We start from the raw sequence: 20,441 nt of genomic DNA, 5'->3' as shown, positions 1-20,441 counted from the left end.
CACATTACCTTGTGTTTCTTAAGATGAACAGCAAATTCTTACTGCAAAGCAAGTGTGCAAGTTTCTAATTCTCTGTGAAGCCAAGCTAGCAGTGTCTGCTTTTCTTTTTCAATATCCTGAAAAGCTTTGTTAGCATGCACATTGCTTTCTTCAACAATTATTGTGTTAAAATACATGTACATAAGGCATCCCTATAGTATTACACATCGATTCGACCTTCAAATGCTTAGACACATGATCCCTATAGATTTCAAGAGCGATTTACATGCCCGGAATAGTGGGGTTGAATGGGGTAGACTGGCTGAATAGACTAAACTTGAAGTGCACTCTCAATTGGTATTTGTGAAAACTTTGGTGAACGCTTGGTTAAACTTTCAATACAAAATGTATGCGCTCACGTGTGCATGTCCAACCTCCTCTGTGTGTAACTTATTGTTAACATTACTTCATACTTATAGGTCTGTAGTAGTCTCCTAATAGTTCTGCTTGTAACACTGTGTGGTACTACCACCTTTAATCTACAGAGTCTGACCACTGCAGTGGTCCCTCCAGTATCCAGCCATCAATAAACTGAACATTCTGTTATCCAAACAGTAGCAATGACTGTTCTATTAGAGTATTTTGTTTGTGCATCCTATTAGAGTAAAATATAAATAGAACCTGTCTTAGCAGCAATCTGGCCACCTCTCTCAACTTAAAATTTCTCCAGTTAAACATTTATACTAATCCAACTGAATAAAGCAACCATCTGCATAATTATTAAGACCAAGATATTTAGAAATTTTGGATCGAAGGTGGTATAAATGAATGTTCTTCATTTATCCAATTATCGGAACGTACTCAGAGCTCAACAAGCTCAGATAATAGAGATCAAAGTAACCATACACCATAGAAAGTCACAATACAAAGCTAATGAAAATTACCAATACATTATATCACTAGCAATGAATATGCATAGTTCTGCACTGAGTGAAAGTAGAATAATGACCAAGTAATGATACACCACAAGCTAGTTCATGGAGTAGTTACTAGCGTAATAGCAACACTATAAGCATTAGCAACAGCCACATTCAAACATTCAAATAGGTGCCTTTGATGTGTACATACACTACAGCACAAAACAGCTCATACTACACCCATTTGGTTTGTATCTGATTTGTAAACACTCCACCATCTGGGCTTCATTCTTTGGAAGTCATGTTTACAGAACATATACACCTCATTGTGTGTATGTAGTGTGCGTATAACTATTACACATAAACACGATCCTACAACAGACTTTTGTGTTTGAGCATAAGGTGCACTGGATCACAATGGACAGAAAAGAAATTATGTAAACACCACAAATTCACAAGCACGTGCCCATCAAAATTTCATGTATACAGCAACCAAGAGTTAATAATTGAGAGGGGAGTGTCCAACACAATACAGAGCCTCTACAAATGATTCAGCGTGATTCAAAGGGATTCCTCTGTAAAATTCTGTGATTTTTAGTATATTCTATATGTGAAGATTGCTTTAATCATCACATTTCTTTGTTCTTCCCATGTGCAATCATCACATTTCCTTTTTCTGGCAGTGTGTACTTGCTAACACGTCTGAGAGAATCCCTTTGAATCACGCTGAATCATTTGTAGAGGCTCTGTATTGTGTTAGACACTCTCCTCTCCACTATTATTAACTCTTGCAGCAATGTATGCACTAGTTTAGTCAAACATTTAAAAAGTGGTTATAACGAACATGGTATATAAAATAACAAAGCAGTTCTCAGTCGCGTTTAATGTCATATGGTAGATTTGGTAAAGGACACTCTCAGATGAGCACTAGGGCTAATGGAATAGTTGTGTACAGCCTGTAAAGAAAGAACAAATAGTAAAACATAATAAGTTCTCTAGCTCTGAATTAGGGCTCAAACGAATAGCCGAATATTCGGATTAAACTTTGTTTGCATTGCCTCCAAACAATAAAAGCAACCAGCAAATATTCACAAGTGATCATTTATACAGTGGCACGTGATTAGCTGTCAGCAATAAGACATGCTAAAGAAAGGAAAATACAGTGGTGACAAATTGAAGAATTTAAATAGCATTAGGCAGCCACTAATAGGTGAAGATGTACCAGTGTGTGGTGAATTGCCATAAGCACAAGACTTCGTATGGATTTGTGGCTTACTCCAGGTAGTTCTACTTTACTGGATTGCATTCATGGCAATGAAACCTTACACCGAATATCCAAACAATTTGGCAACAGCTAAGCGAATATTTGAATACAGGAAACTACTATTCGTTTGAGCCTTACTCTGAATACATCATACTGCTCTTATCAATTACACACCGTAACACTGCATGGTATGAGAAGCTTCATGCACCAATATCAGTAATCTATATTACCATACTCTCTTGCTAATAGTATTAAAGGTGGGGTTAGTTTCAAATTTTCTATATATCCCTCTAATAGAACATATAGGTAACGACAAACTTTCCAAGTTGAGTACACATATGGGCAATCATGATCAACACAGCCATAATTTTCATGGTTGCTTAAACAGCATTTCGTTCAGCTTAAGGTGACATATTTTAAACTGTAAGCAATGTCTTTTTCGTTTCAAGTTGCATATTGGCAGTGTATGCACACCAAAGACAAACACACACACACACACACACACAGACATGGTATAACACTTACGATCAGAGCAGTAACGCTCTCCTCTACAGTGCTCATCTCCACTAGTGCCATCCTCCGGTTACTCCTATGGTAAAATCAAACTAGATGGTAACCTGGACACAATGTTTATCACTAAGAGCCATGACTCAAGAGCTCCTCAAATGAAAATTTGTGTAACTAATTTGTACTTGTGAGGGCAGCTATTATTTGAAAACATTGCAGAAGAAGCCAAACAAGTCCCTCCATTCCCTGGCCATTGATTGACCAAACATCCCACTATACAAACAGTAGAAATAACTTCTACTAGAGTACTGTGTCTAGGATGTGCATTCTATTAGAGTAATTGAACAGCGCTCTGTACATAATGACGCATTTATCTGAACGTCTGTCTGAATGCACTCGGGGCTCAATGAGTTTGGATTGGGGCCCAAACGAACTTGTGTGAATTCGAAGGTTCGTTCGAACGAATGAACAGTCGAATGTGGGTCGAACAGTTTGAACTATAGCTACTAATTAGATAGTGATACAGTTAAGCTATCCATCTTGCTGTGTTCCATAATGATGTGGGGGAAGCTAGACAGATGGTATTTGGCATTTAATTAAGTTATGTGTTGATGGTTTAGTGGTGGTCACAGGCCATGCCTCTATGAGGTTTTAAGGTTTCTATGTGGTGCCAGTCACTTCTCTCAACTGTATAGCAGTTAGTAAAACCTAATAACCACAAGTAAAAATACTTGTGGTATTCAATTTCAAGTTTTCTCAGTAAAACTGTTGAGTCAGTACAAGTGCATGTGTGTGTTACAAACTTTTGGGACATGCATTTAACATATTTGTAAACAGGAACCAGCTCCATTTAAAAGTTCGAAAGATTTGTGAACTTTAGTTAATGAATGTTCAAACCCTGCCAATCCAAGTTCGTTTGGGCCCTAGTTTGGATAATAGAGGGACCACTGTATTTAAGTGCTTATGAGTCATGTCAAATAGCTCTCAAAAAATGGAAATTCAATCACAAGCTCAGACTATATATAAGGCAAGTTTGTAGCATTACTGCTGCTTCTAAAATACCAGGTGTGAAGCTGCACAATAAAATACTCAGAGACTGTTACAGCTGCCAATAGCTGCAGCGTAGAGGAAAATTATCCTTCTTCCTTTATAGGAAAGTCATTTGAAACCAATCTTGTACCGTTGTTGCAAAATTAATGGAGCCATTAACAAAACTGCTGCCCTTAAACTATCATACAGTATTTCATAAAGTTTCTGAGGAAAAAAATCCAAATAACATTCATAAAATCCATCTCGAGGTGACCAGAAACAGATTCGTGCAATAACTTCCTAACTAATGCACACCATCACGCACAAAAACATACTCAAAAAATTTGAAGTTGACAACTGTGCCGTGTTCATCAAATAATTTCCTCAGTTCATCTTCATCTGTGTCAGATCTGTAAACATAATACAAACCCACAATTGAAGTAATCAGTACAGTGAAACCTCACTTAGCGGCCACCTCTTTAATAAGACCACCTCGTTATAGTGGTCACCTCTAGTAGGTCCCAAACATAGCTAAGCAGTACTTTATGACCTCATTAATAAGGCCATCTCGTTAATAAGGCCAAATTTTTTGGTCCCAGAGCTGGCCCTATTAATGAGGCTTCGCTGCACTTATGAAATGATATACGTCTCTTATTTGTGACATCTGAATTGTCATACAGTCCTAATTAGAAACAAGCACACAAAAAATAGTGAAAATTCCAAATTTTTTTGTGTACTTATTTGTTAACTATTTTTGGAAAATAAAATTATTATGACTAGTGAACCATATACTGCATCAAAAGAAAGAAACGGCACCGTGCAGCCCAGCTATCAATTATCATCTGAAAAGTGAAATATCCATTACGCTTTGTTGCTAGCTATGTTCAACCTGTTACACAGCATTACAAATCAATAACCTCACAGTCAAAGTAGCCATTATCAAAAATACGGACAATTTCTGTTACGAAGGGAAGCCATCACGCTACCACCAAATTGATACCTTTCGCTATCAGCAAAGATGAATGGGACACAAAGGAGGACACTGGTAAGAAGAATGCATTGTACGTATTGCAGAATGCCAAAAGGCACATGTCCGGCTGAAGTGACGCTGAAGCCCATAGCCTTAGTCGTTGTCGAGTTACGCTTGTCTGAAGGCATCAGTCAGTCAGTTACTCAATCAGTCAGTCACTAGAAAATTCTATTTAATAAATTTAAAAAAAATCATAGCAAATTATTGAATGCATCTTGGGTTGATCTGAAAGCTTGTTTGGGCTTAGTGTTACCTAAACAATACTGCCTCATTGTCGTCAGGGAAAAGTGAGGCTGGTTTTTGGGTGATGTTTCTTCACGGGCCACGCCTAAACCTTTGTGGTTCCAACTATACAGTACTATCATACTGTATGATACAGCTTGTGATTGACCATAAGAAAACATGGGCCAGAGGAAAGAGCCAAAGGGTTTAATTGGGTATTCAGACTTGGGACTCAACCTAATATTCTAACAATTAAAAACATAAAGTTTTAATAAAAGTTTATCTAAATGGTCTTAGCCATATCTGCTTGCATACAGCTATATTAACTTGTGCCTAACTGACATTCAGGGTTAATATACGGCCTCACATTGATATTTATAAATGGATAAAAATTGTACGTAATTTGTATACGTAGTTCTTAACTCAGCATACGACTAATGGTGTGGTCATGACAACTGACTGTTGTATATACAAAAAAAAATTGGAATTTTCAACTAGAGTAGGGACCATAGCACATCGATAAAAAGTACTGAAACAAGCTGGAGTAGTGCACGATATTCACAGTAAAAACAATAAGAAGTGTTCTATCCCTACTATGCTCAAGATACCATAATGGAAATGCACAGTAGGGATATAACACTTCTTATCGTTTTACTGCGATTTAATATCATGCACTACCACTACACCCTATCCTCTGTGGTCCCTACTCAGTGTTGGGAGTAACGCGTTACATAATACTATTACTTTTGTGGTAACTAAGTAATATAACGAAATACGCTATAAAAACAGGTAATATAACTCAAGTTACTTTACTTACAAATGTAACGCGTTACCTAAGTAATATAGTTACTGTAACGAATCTAATATTACGTAATATTATTACTACAAGTAACGAAGTTACTAATCTCGTTAGTAATCCACTGAGTAACGCCTAGCCACAACGAAGTAATGAAGACTACTGAATGAGGCTTATTCACCAGCTTCTTACTTATAATCAAGATTTACACATTGTCCAACAACGCAATCGTGTCACATGATAAGGTGGTAGTTTCAAACGTGACAGCTTAGGCTGTGGGCACAAAGTAATATAATTATGTAATATTATTATAGTTACTTTATTTTATTGGTAATATGTAACTGTAACTAAATAGTTCAGCTGCAAGTAATATGTAATATGTAACTAGTTACTTTTAAAAAGTAACTTGCCCATCACTGTCCCTACTATACAGTACTGTCGGACCGTACAATTAAAGAGTATTTTAGGTTGATCACACATCTACTGAACTAGTCACTTACGGAATATTTGAAATGTGCAGCACTTCAGTTGGTGCATGAATATGGTGGAGATTCTTTGATCCTGGACGCTGCATAAATGAAAACAATTTGATGTTGTGCTACTCCTAAAAACCAGACGCCATGCAGCAAACAAACCCTAACTAGAATTACACTAAACTAATATATATTTTGGGGTTTGCTTTGTTGCTACATACAGAATTGTTAGTAATTTACATTTTGTAATTGAAGACATAATTATTTTGTAGTTCTGTAATTACGTTGCTTTGCACTGCTACCATCACATATACAATGATTACAACACTACAAGGTACATACACGAAAGCGATGCAGTGAAGAATCACTGTAATCCTTTGTTAGCCCAACCTGTAGACAGAAGAGAAATAAACAACACAAAACATAACAAGAGTTGTGGTAACCAAGTTACTTTTCAGTTATATCCCTTGTAACTATAGAGATTAGCATGCTGCATACACAGAGAACTATGAAACATACCTGAGCACTGCATAATGTGTGCATAACAAATACACTCATATGGCATGCTTAAAACGCATAGGAAGACACATATCACAATACACTAGATTACACACCTCACTACTTCCGTCTCTAGGCATCTGCACAGATGAATACTTTGACATTGACAAGTGCAGCTGTTTACCATGGAAGGGCACCCCATTCAAATGTAACATAGCTAAATTTAAAAAAAAAATGTTAACTCATGGTACCAATTAGGCATACAAACATACCAGAGTGCGCTTGAAATGCCTCAGCAAACTGAATCAAGGCAGAGTCCTTCTTGTTGTACAGTATCTTCACCCTCAACACATCACCATAGCAACCTAGAGCCAAACAAGGGGCTTTGTAATACACTGTACATACACAGCTACAGAGTATAAACATACATGCAGCATTACTAACAACACAAGCTTCACTGATATACACATGTAACTAGTAAATTATATAACACACTGCGTGTATTGTGTACAACAAACTATCTTAATGTATATACAATTACCAACAACTTACATGCTATATATAGTAAAATGCAGATAAGTGATACAAAGCACAAGGACAGAATGAAAATAATTTATGTGTTTGCAAGTACAGTATGAGAAATAAGAGACAAAAAAAAAAAGATAACACTATGACTATAGCAAGTGCACTGAATGGACATACATAAAAGCAATATGTTACAAAAGACAAGAATGTAAATTGGACTCACAACTAATGACACACACTACACACAGTGGTAAGCAAGCACACACAAAGACACACACTACAACACAGATAAGCACATACGCAAACACACTACACTACACTACATACAAACACACACACATTTCACATGTACACGTACCTTACCATACGTATACACTACACACACGGGTAGAAATATGTACACAAAGACAATACAGTGAAGATAATGTAGCACATACCAAAGAGAATAAAGAGACCATAGTTATTGATCATCTTCAGATAGAGGTAAAAGGCAGAGCAGGAGACAGTGAGAGATTCACACGGTTGCAGATGGAGGGAAAAAGAAAGCATACATACAACAGAATGGTAATACTAGTAATATGCACTACAGCAAAGAACAGCATATATAATAAAGCAGTATGCACAATAGAACAGTTAATAGTAACTTTACTAATCAATTTCTTTCCATAGTATGTATAATCACATCTCTATTGTAGTGTATGCACTTGTGTTTGTGTGTGTGAGTGTGAGTGTGAGTGTGAGTGTGAGTGTGTGTGTGTGTGTGTGTGTGTGTGTGTGTGTGTGTGTGTGTGTGTGCGCGTGCATATGCGTATGCATGCGGGTATGTAGAACTGAGTTGCCTATCAGCAATAGTTTGTTTTAAATTTATGGCTTTACGACATTTTTGTGGTTGCTGCTATATAAACAGTAGCTGAATAACCAAATAAAGACAATAGTGAACAGTATTATAGTACACTTATATAGGTTTAGGGTAAATCATGGCATACAATTATGAGATATGGTGATGGCCCCTTGTAGCGGTAAAGGATAAAAGGCAAGGAGAATGATGGTTACAGCAAGGATAAATAATGTCAAGAAAAATACAATGAACAAATTTCATTTTTTTTTAAAATTAACAAACAACAGAAGTATGGATCCTAATACACATGCATGTACACCAAATTACACATTAAATGCATAAATATAAATGAAATACATAAATATAGACTGAATACAGACGTACCTTCTCATTCAGGTTGGACACCAACACAACACTTCCACCTTCATCACTCCTACCACTGGCTCCTCCCCCACCTCCTCTATCACTTCTGGACCCATAACCACCACCCCTTGACCCCATTGGGCCACCACCAGCAGTCCCACTGCTACCACCACCAGGGACTTGTACGCTGCCCTCTAATTGTTTCTGGAGCATATCTGCCATTGCTCTCAACTCATTAATCCTTGCTATATCTGTGGTGAGGAATACACAGTGTTAAATAACAGCATAAAGATGCTTTATGTGGGCAAATTTTAAATCCCATTTGGATCTGGGAAAACCGGTCTTATTGCCCATGACAGCAGATCTGATTTTTCACTATGACAATTGAATAAACTATCAAACTACACCATTAAAATCAGCTAGACTTGAGTAGTCTGCTTTTCCCAAGCCCAGTGGTGATCCGTACATGTGGTCTGGGACCTTAAATGAGCTCTGGACAGCCTGTGGGCGGCTGTACAGGTCCGTGGTGCTGAACAAAGACCTGTGGTGTAAGTTTCCTTTGATTTTAGCCAGTTTTGAGACTTGAATGGCCCATAACTTGGCTAATTCATCCCTATGCCTTCTTCTTTAATATTTTAAAATATCCTTCTTCTTCAATATTTTTAAATAGTCTCTTGCCCTCCTCTGGGCTGCTGCTTCCCACCTCTTTTGTAGCTCACCTGATACAGTGAACCTTGCACGTTCTACACAAATTCCTTACCTACCAGAGCATCCACTGCCAACAGTTGAGTTTCCTGCTATTTTAGATAGTTTGTAAACCAAAAATTTGTTACATAGCTTCAACCATCGGTGAACTACAACACTCTGAATAATCAAAACCGGCATTTCTCAATACTTTTAAACATACAATAAGACCGGTTTTCCTAGACTGGATCACATTTTTCATTAGTGTGCTTCTGAATACATTTTAATGCTTTTCTGAACTAGAAATTCAAGAAAGTATACAGCTGTTTAATTTGTTACTTAAGCTTTTCTGGTTTGAAGTTTTATTCCTTTACAGTGAGGAATATTCAATTACCAGATATCATGATAAACCTACCATTTGGAATATTATAAAATACTATATGACCTCTATAAACACATCTCAATTATGAAAGTTTAAAGCTGTGCACATGAATTCGCAGGATATTCTTGTATATAATAGGCCAGTAGGTAATCAATCACTCTAATAGAATACACACTTTCTGTACAGGCAAAATACTCTTATTGTCACCATGGTTTCAAGTGTGTTTAGTGTGCCACTATTACTCACGGTGAAGAGCTTCCCTGCTGGATGACTTCATAGCATCACCCCTTGACATGAGAGGAGGTGGCATTCCTCCTGTAATAACCATGGAACAACATGTTACATAGCAACGGTTGGGCAAAGTTGCTAAAAAAGACTTATACAGCAAAACAATTATCCCACTTGGTATCGATTATTTCAATATTTTTGCCCTAACATTTGAACAGCAGTAGAACCTTAAAGAACTTATGGATGAAAAGTTCTCTACATCATTCATAATCTGCACCATGACCAGTACAATTCATTTTAAAGGATAGAAAACTACATTAACTATGTACTCATATGTAGAGAAAACTACATACACCATACACTATTAATACCATGACGACTATTAGCCTAATGTCAAAAATCAAAGCAGTTTTGTTCAAGGGTAGCTACTATTCAAGGATAACATTTGTAGTATAGGCAGCAGTATTTCTAATGTGTACTAAAAAGGACCAGCAGATGAAAGGTATGGACTCCAGACAATAACTATTGCTCTTACTGTACTTTAAAAATATACTAAATAGATAATATTTACTGTGCACAGGATGTTCACTTCATCTGTCCCACGCAGCTACTGTAGTTCCATAGACTAGCAATTCTTAACAAAGTCAATAACAGCTGAGGAGTTTATTTAGGAGCAGTGGTTAAGGATGCTGTGCGGCCATCATTCCATTCATACATATCGTAGATCAGGAAAAATTCACAGCCAAAAAAATTTCATTGCTGGCTGTATCGACGAAAATTTAGACGACGAATTTTTAAACTATAATCTGCACATACAAATATTAACATATTGATATTGTCAAAAAAATATATATATATTTTTTTTTGTCAAATATGCCAGTGATGAAAATATATGTTACAGCAAAATATTAATAGATGAAAGTTTTCTATGCCGAAATAGTCCCGATTTACAATATGCGGAAACCATTTAGCACTCAATACTCAACCAAGTAAATATGGTATACGTACAATCAACCTCCTTTACATACCCATGTCAAATCTATGTTCATCCATATCTAGTTCACCTGGGTCATTCCTAGTATAGTCCCTACAACAGATGAACACTTTAATACTTCATATACTACATGATTTTACAACAGGATGATGTATATAATTACAAGCAAACAACCATGGTAGAGCCACTATTTCAATTAAGGATCATAGAAATAAAAAGTAGTACAACAACAGGGCTCAACCCAGAATATAAACCTAGAGGGGGCGAAGTAAGTTGCTTCGGATTCTAGGGGGGTCTAGGGGCATGCTCCCCCAGGAAAATTTTGAAAATTTAAGTGTAAATATACTTAATTTTGGTGATTATGATGCCATTGAATATTGACCATTGGATTATACAACTTTGGGATCAATTAAACCTTTCCATTTCTCAAGGCTTAGGTATAAACCTAGGGGGGGGACAATAACTAACCCAGGCCCCAGGGCCTGTGCCCTCCCATCCCCCCCAGATTAACCCCTGAACAAGGGAGATAGTGCAGGGATTTTTCTAGAAAATAAATTGAGGGGAGGCAATCTGAGTTTTTCAGAAATTGAGGGGGGGGGGGGGGGGGGGGGGCAGAACTTAAATTAGGCTAAATCACCTGTTTACTCAGGCTGGTTGAGGCAGAGTTCAGGGGGGCAAAATTATTTTCAGGAAGGGCAAATGCCCCCTTCCCCCCCCTTGAAAAATCTCTGATAGTGTAACTACCTAAAGATATATTGGTGGGCATTAATTGGGGATTGAATGTCCACTAGTACATTTTCATGTGTAGGCCAGGGGAGTAGGACAAGACCACTTATACATATTTTTAATTAAACATACTACTAGAGGTATACCGATAGGGAAATTTTGAACCGATCCGATACAAACCGATATACTGAGTCTGAACACCGATACCGATCCGATATAACTAAGTGTAGCTATTTATATTTGAGGAACCACATATGCCATGTTCAACTTTATTTTAACTACTGAAGAAACTACTGAAGACAGTCTTAAGATTATTGGCTATACTTGGTTACCCATGGTGGTGTGGCCTCTATTGATAGCTCAGACTATAAGGCACCCACAAATATTTTAATACATGCCCCTGCCAAGATTAGTCCGGATTACTCCGCATTTTAATGACTTGTAGAGATGGCTGGTTGTTTTATGCTGTTCTCTTGGTTCATCTTATTGCTGTTTCCCCAGGCACACCACTATGAGTGTTTGTTGTATGATTGGTAAGCTTTGTGACAACAAAACAGTAAGTATCCTCGCACTTAGATGGCTTCGCGTAGCGTAATGCCTTTAGACAAAGAAGATAACTACTGTTTCCCGCCCTTGTTAGCTAAATAATAGAGTTTATAATGTGGCTTGATCATTGGACAGCGTCCTCAAGATAGTTCAGTTGTATATCGGTGTATCGTATCGGTTTTTAGCAGCAATATTGGCTCCCACCGATATAGTAGAAATGTCTATATCGGCCACCGATACGATATGTATCGGTATATCGGTACACCTCTACATACTACCTGTTGAAAATAATAGATCATAACAACAATTATATCATAATCATCGATGACTACTGTTACTGTTGACAAGAAAATCAAGACTGGCACACATTAATTATCATCATTGTAAGTCTAATTACTCCATAATGGCAGCGTTATTAAAATCGTGATCACACCATTGCAAACAACAAACTAAATAGAGCTAAAATATGTACAGAGCCCCGTAGAGACCCCACCTCTACTTTTTGTACAGGGTCTATTCAGCTCATGTGAAATACTTTCAGTACTTGTGCAATGTACTCCTGTTTTCCCCTATCCCCCTGGGTATATAGACAACCTCCCTACTTTTTATTTCTATGATTCCTAAAATCAAACAAATTCCTAAGTCTAGCAACCCAGCTCAATCAAACCATCATGTACTCCCGATAGAAGTTATGACATTAAACAGACTTCTACCACACACATGAAGTACCTAAGTAGGATTTCATGCACCATAGTGAATTGTAGTGACCAACTAATCTATTTAGTGACCGACTCTGTGTCACAAGTTTCTTTGTTGGCATTACCAAGCAGCTGCATGGCTGATTAGGCAGGTCATCTTTAACATACACAACACATTTGACAATGGCCAGTTCATGCAGTGACTTGTACAGTACACAACATACCTCATCTTCTCATCATTGTAGCGGACGGTGAGATTGGTCAATGTGGAGTAGTCAATACGCAGCGTACAACAACCAGTGTAGATGTTCTGTCCATCCAAATACTACAACAGTGTGACATGTACACATCATACAGTACTTGTACAGTGATACTGTATATCAGGGATGAAGGTTAGGGATTTAATGTCCAAAAGTATTACCCTAACCCCAGCCTCACTTTATCCTTCATGCTAGATTGGTAGTAAAACAAAATAAAACCCCAAAATGCCTTAGGAACGATCCCAAACCCTTCCAATAAGTTTCTATGAAATTTAAATGCTTTTAATCCAACAGGATTTTCTGTTAACCGACTGATTCCTCCAGTCAAGCATAACTCGACTATGATTAAGGTTCACTGTTTTGACTTTGCTTTGACCCAAGATGTGCCTTTTAGCCAACTGCAGCAGTTATGATGCATGTATCATGCATGGACTTACCTTTGTCCCTTATACATCCAGTTTTTTAAATCCACTACTGCATAATATTGCGTTTATTCGTGGTAACACATCATGGCTTCAGTAGCTACAGGCTTTCACGCAAATTGTCTATAACATCTGTGGTGGCTGAATTGACTGCAGAAGTGTTGTGGAATAGTGTTCTTCACTAGTAACACTGTATGACGGGTGGAACATAGCTGACAAAGACTTGGAATGGCTACTTTGCTTTCAAGTCAGTGACCAAAGAAAAATGAGAAATTTTACATTTGAGTAGGGTTGATAGAAACAAACAAAAAAAGAGAGGTCACTTGCAGCCATACTTGTGAACATATCATCCCTACCTGTACTTCAGTTACTGTTACACTATTACTATTGGCAGGCTACATGTACTTGTGAGCTCTTGATATTACTGAAGAACAGGGTGTTGATGATATCCTTTGTTTCATGGCTTTTTATTTGCTACAGTTTGGCTAGGCACAGACAATTCACAAAAAGTTAACAAATACAACATAAACTACTATAGTACTGCGTATTGAACAAGTGGTGGACCGAAGCGAAAAGTATCGATAGTTTTCTTTTTATGCTAATCATAGAGAGCGCAACACAAATGTATAAAGTCGATTTGAAAAATGCCCCTCCTACCCCTAAACTTAACGTCAATACTGTTAAGAGTCTCACCATTTTGGCATCAGAGGCATACTCTGCATTGCCGAATTGTATGAGAGCATGAAACTGACCTAAATAAATAGAATACACAGTAATGTGCGTGCAAGCAAAGTGTGTTTTAAGTGCTATAAATGTACCGTTCTTGTTGAAAGTGATAATCTTCATAACACGGCCATATTTGGAAAATATCTATATGAAGATAAAAATGCATAAAACACATGTACTGTACTAAAATAGGAGAAATAGGAAGGGCTATCCCCCCACTATGAAAGGGACAGTGCTCAAGTAATCATGTACCACAAAAATGCTTTGAGATATATAGTGTCATCTCAGACTTTAGAATTTCAAAAATGTTCTTGTGGGGGAATGCCCCCTCCCCCCTAGTATTGGCATGCTCCACACTAGAGTTACTGAATTAGAAATACTTCCTACATGACAGATACCCAATATGACTGTGCCTGCCTACATTGGAATACTGTACTCCCGTTCTAAGACATACTAACCTCATGAAGGATATCAAGGGTTATGGGGTAGACCATGTTATCAATAATTACTCTTAAGATGGTGTTCCCTTCATTATCACGATCACTACTAGACTGCTCACTAACTGTAGTCAAGTTGTTACCCTACCAATATGACATGTACATGGTCAAATACAGACATGGGGCCAAGTACATGAGTACTTATACTTAAGTACACTTAAGTACAGATTTGAAAGTACTTGTACTTTACTTAAATACTTCCTTAATTTCCCCAATGTACTTGTACTTATACTCAAGTACTTTGCTAAGTACTTGTATGTACTTGAGTACTTAAAGTACTTTTTAAGTACTTGTAAGTATGGCAAACATTGTACGTAGTTTGTACACAGTGGGTGAAGGTGCAGTTTACAATTTTTTGCGATTCTTCTACTGCCTTCCCCAACCTTACTATGTACCATGTTGCCACGATTAATGATGTCATGGCATTCTGGAAAACAAAAACAATGCTGCTGTTCAAGTCAGTGAATTTTAAGAGTTTAAGAGAGAGAATGGTTGACAAAAACCAACCCCCCTAGGTACACTTACATACTACAATACACTGAATACAGCATATATTTTACTACAGCAAAATATACTTGTACTTTACTTAAGTACTCTCTTGATTGCTGCTGGAGTACTTGTACTTGTACTTGGAAAATTCAAAAGTACTTGTACTTTACTTAAGTACTTTTAAATGTACTTGGCCCCATGTCTGGGACTCAAATAAAATTTTGAATGCAGTGTAACAACACAACAGTAAGCTTAAGGTATGTGTATATCTGGTCTCTTAGTTGTGTACTTGCGCAGTTTACTTTGTATGTGTAGTAGTTATCCGGCCCTCATTTGTAAATGACTGTTTTATCAAACTATTTGAGTACAGGTGTGTATATACAGTGGAACCTCTCTTAACAAATTCTCTGAAAATAGATAGAAAAAAAATTGATCAGCAATTGCACCAATCAAACATTATAGCCTTCACAGCATCTTTTATGATGACATATACATCATGTGAGCTGGGTCATGTGGTCTTAATAGTACTCAAGTACTAATTTCACTATTCCAAGTACCATAATCCTTAGTGAGTACTCTAGCATTTGCAGTATTTGTTTCAGTCCTACTTACTATATATATGTAACTATAGTGAGTTTTCACTACATTCAGACACAACCATCTAAAAAGTGCACATCCTCACCTTCAACTCCTTATGATTTGAAAACTGCAGGAAAACTTTCTGGCCTCTACAAAATGTACACACAACAAGTACCCGCTAACATTTTTACACATTCACAGTTCTTAGTTAAAATAATATGTATATTCTGATGAGGTTAGCTGGTTTTCAGTGGGTACAGTTTTTATCACACTTCTTTGATCACAAATTGCCAGTGCAACCGCATAATGAGAAAGTCCTTACCTAACATTGGCTGGAACAGTGGAATGGAAGTCAACCAGTTTGACAGCATCATCCAAGTCAGCCATTTCCAGGAGAGCCTGCCCTTTAGATTGCATCATCAGCAGTTTCTCCACTCGACCAAACAAGATGGCTAGTGACTGAACTTCCTTCTCAGTGACATTATCAGGTAGGTGACGAACATGGACAACCCTTGAAGGGGCATTTCCTCCACTACCAGATGAGCCTGAATCTACTTTGGCCTGTAAAGTAGTAAAGCAATGATCACTTGACATGGACAAGTACACAATAATGCTTGTACTTTTGTACCACACACTACACTTACATCCAGAGGTTCCTAAGCATCGCACATATCACTTGTTATATAGTTCACAATAATATAACTGCTGTTTCTGTTTAGGGACATGCATATCGACTGCTATCATCAGGGTCCAGAGTCTAGCTTTTGCATGCCTTGATTTCTAGCTCTTTATCCAGTGTGATGGTGAAAGAGGTGTCCATATCAGACATCACCCATTATTAACATCATACGTACAGTACGATAGTACCGTATAGTAGGGACCACAAAGGAGTGGGCGTGGCCCATGAAAAAACATCACCCAAAAATCAGCCTCACTTTTCCCAGACGATGATGAAGCAGTATTGGTTAGGTAAAACCAAGCCCAAACAAGTCTTCAGATCAACCCGAAACGCTTTCAACAAGTTGCTACAGAATATTAAAAAAATTTATTAAATGGAATTTTCTGACTGACTGACTGACTGATGTCTTCAGACAAGCGTAACTCGATAATGGTTAAGGCTACGGGCTTGCTATTTTCACTGCTCGATGTCGCTTCGGCCCAAGAGGTACCTTTTGGCATACCACAGTACGTACAATGCATTCTTCATGGACTTACCAGTGTCCTCCTTTGTGTTTTGCTGACAGTGAAGTGTCGATTTGGCAGTAGCATGTGATGGCTTCCCTTCGTAACGGAAATCGTCCGTATTTTTCATCATGGTTACTTTGATTGCAGAGGTGCTTTTTGAACAGTTCTTGATTTGTAATGCTAGAACATAGGTGACAACGAAGCGTAATGGATACTTCCCTTTCAGACGATAATTGATAGCTGGGATGCGCGGCACCATTTCTTTTTATTTGATGTGGTATGCGTGGAAGGTGCTAAGTCCCGTGAGAAAGAAAATATTAACAAACAAATAATACTACCAGAGGAGGTATGACACAACTTGCGTAAGCGCTATTGAAAAGAATTCGCAGTAATTGCATTCTTCAAATGGTAAATCGCGGAAAATCAATCCGTAAACAAGATTTGATGAACTGCAAAGCTACTTAGACACTTGTGCAGTTGATTTTCACTGGTTTTCTCTTTCCAACTTGCTGCTTGGCTTGATGTTGTACGGTTAGTTATTCATCACGCGATGGTTCCTCCAATAGGCTGTGTATATCGAAACTGAACCACTGGGGTTGAATGCACCGTTGAATTAAGCATAAGAAAAGAGTTCAATCAGCATGTATTTTCCGTTGATAACCCCACGAAATAGCTTCCCTGTACTAAACATATGCGCTCACGTGTGCGGGTTGTACTTCCTCTGTAATACTACAGTGGGAAATGTGTAATTTTAATATTGCGAAGTGCCCTGAACATGAGGTCAAAATCCTCACGATAAAAGCCTGCTATATGGTATTCGTTGCACTTCCAAGACAATATATTGTAAAAGCACTCATGAGTTTTTTTGGGAAAATTAATAATTTGCTGTTTAATGCCACGCTCATGTGTCTACATTTTACAAAACATTTTTGGATAATTTTAGTGGCATTTAATGTGTGTCCAGGCAGTCTATCCCCTCTGATCAAACACAACTGATAAGCTCCTTGGATATACCAACACATCTAAAAGACTGACACTATATATTCTTACAAAGCAAATAATGCAATATATAAAGTATGCCACACCCATCTGAAGGACATCAAGGGGTGTAACTCTAACAGTTACAGTACTACAATCTGTGACTGCGGTAAAGTGAAAGTTCAGTGATCTATTTTACAAGGTGGACAATGGTCAAGCTGTTTTCTGGGCATGGTCAAAGCTAAAGCTGCACGAGTAAGTAGTGCACGGAAACATGGAATAACATCAAGACAATTTTTGGCAAGTCAACAGTCAAAATCAACTTTGACCATGGTTGCATATCGCTGTACAGTGTTGGGATCCCTTAGATGTTATTTCGGAAAATAAACACATAACAACCGCTGGCTATACTAAACAAGAACACAACACATGTAGGTTGGTTGCGAGGTTAAAATAAACGAACTTGGTAATACAACACGGGCTCTTAAACACACACACAAAGAAAAAAAACAATTCCTAACCTTTTTTGCAGAATCGCTACTCATCCCAGATTCCAACGTGCGCTAAGAAGAAAACAGTGCGATGAAAGGCAAGTGTGAAAGTAGCACTATTAATACCTTTTCTGGCTTATAAGTGCTCGGCAGGTCTCCAAAGTAGTCCTAATAATAACAAATAGTGTATGATCGCAATATATGATTACCATAGCTTCACCTGAGAATTCATTCCTTCTCCGTATTCTATTTAGAGCACACGCGTGCCATTCATCTGATCACGTGAACCAAGCGTAGTTAGTCTCGTGCCCAGCCGGGCTCGCGCTAATGCACCCGGCTGGGCACTAGAACTAAGCAGTGTTTGATTATGATTATGATTATGATTAAAGTACCGGTAAAGGCACAGCCTGTATACCGGATCTGCACACAATAGTACAATTAACCATTATACAAAAGTAAAGTGTGAATAAAGTTCACTGATAGATTTATGAACATTTTGTCTTGTTTGTGAACTTGAAATAATCTATGAACTTTTGGCAATCTCAGTTGATATTACCATAGATATATAAACCCCAGGAGGTAGCTACTAGTATAGGTTTATAATATATCTATGGTTTCACCTTGCTTTTACCACATTAGGTCTACCATCGTGAGCAGGCTAAGAGCAGGCCCCAGTGTGACTTTTTTTTGCTCTTCAGTTCCCTACCAACTCCAAAGATCCACCTATAGCTATTTATAATGTGTGAGTTTGACTTTGGACCTTAAGGTACATGCTGTTTTCAGAGGGTGACCATTGGATTTATGAACTTTTTATGAACATTTTGATTTGGAGCAAATCATCTGGCAACACTGGAACCAAGTCTTCCGTTTGAACAGTTCCGCGTTATGTTTGAGATGAAGCTATAAGACCCTTTTCCAGCTTAGTTGTGTTATTGTAGTGCACATCACACTGACTTCTTGTGGGTGGTTGTGACTAATCCGTAAAGCTTCTTATGGCTTTTACCTTTAAAAAACTGTCATGGAATAACTCGAGGCGTGGACGAAATGTTCAAATGGAACTGAAATCAACAGTAATCTCGTTCCTAGCCTCAGTAGCCAGGCCTGCTCTAATAGTGCAAACACAGTGTACGCAGATCAAACACAAAGTAGGGCAGACAGCCGAGGTCTTAGATGGTGCTGTACACATTACAAATATTCATTTGCCAATATTCACTCTGCTAGCTACATTTAATAGCCATGCACATCATTATTCTACTCATGTAATTAGTTTTGAGCCATTATCAAAATAATTAAGTTTTGTTAGATATTACCATCGAAGCAATTAATTTGTCTTCCTTTGTGGAAGTTCCTAATGGACAACTGCCCTTCTTGCTATGTACTAGTTGTGACTCTGGTGGAACGTCACTATACTACAATTTATGTACTCTTTGTCAAGTTTCTAACAAACCATATCTTGACTGGATGTTCTGTTGCTCTCAGGTGTACCTGACATGATTCAGTCTTGCAGGCTCTCTTCCATAGACTCCAACAGCTTTACCTTTAGAACTTTAATTAATTAGTTATGCTGACCAGTGTTAACCCTCCTAATATAGTCCTACCAATCTTTTTCCACCACCCTTAGCAGACCTGATCATGACTAGTTGGTTTCTAATTATTCCATTTGTTTCATTAATACATGCTCATGGTGCTTTTGGCGGTACTAATTATGCTTCCTTTCCTTGCAGCTGCATATAATTATGACTGTAGGTATAATATGGCTGCAGTGCAGCAATGTGTATGGCTTCTGGTACGTATGTGTAACTGTGTGTAACTCTGTGATCACATGCAGTATGTTATGTATATAGGCAGTGAATAATAAAAATGCATATTTCAGTTCTTCCTTTATTGGTCCCTTTTGATTTCATAATTATGTAGTGGAGTTATATACTTCTTCCAAATTAATTCTAATTAAGGGGTTGGGGGAGCTTTCTAAGGTAGTGTTAGATTGGCTATCAGGATTCTTTCAAAAATAAGTAACACATGCACACGGTAGTAGTTCATGATAATTAAGTCAAGAATTAGAATGCAGTGCTAGGCAACAACATCGTTGCTCTGGGCCTATGGCATGAACTTATG

General features: G+C 37.8%; 1 protein-coding gene across 1 annotated transcript; it reads right to left on the bottom strand.

Moving 5' to 3' along the window:
- Positions 1–1,697: 1,697 nt before the first annotated feature.
- LOC136255679 (polypyrimidine tract-binding protein 2-like) lies at positions 1,698–18,630 on the bottom strand. The gene is made up of 20 exons (XM_066048492.1): positions 18,547–18,630; positions 18,453–18,494; positions 18,357–18,398; positions 15,995–16,233; positions 15,776–15,821; positions 14,566–14,688; positions 14,200–14,251; positions 14,075–14,133; positions 12,924–13,024; positions 10,764–10,822; positions 9,754–9,822; positions 8,463–8,692; positions 7,678–7,711; positions 6,988–7,080; positions 6,832–6,932; positions 6,560–6,607; positions 6,245–6,312; positions 4,032–4,106; positions 2,686–2,749; positions 1,698–1,852 (listed from the first exon to the last, which is right to left on the bottom strand). Exons 1-20 carry the CDS (start codon positions 18,556–18,558, stop codon positions 1,784–1,786), a joined length of 1,626 nt encoding a protein of 541 aa, XP_065904564.1. The 5' UTR covers positions 18,559–18,630; the 3' UTR covers positions 1,698–1,783.
- Positions 18,631–20,441: the final 1,811 nt, after the last annotated feature.

Source organism: Dysidea avara, chromosome 5 (genome assembly GCF_963678975.1).
Source record: "Dysidea avara chromosome 5, odDysAvar1.4, whole genome shotgun sequence".
Lineage (NCBI taxonomy): Eukaryota > Metazoa > Porifera > Demospongiae > Dictyoceratida > Dysideidae > Dysidea > Dysidea avara.
The sequence above is the reverse complement of the archived record's forward strand: the minus strand, read 5'-3'. Positions and strand labels throughout refer to the sequence as shown.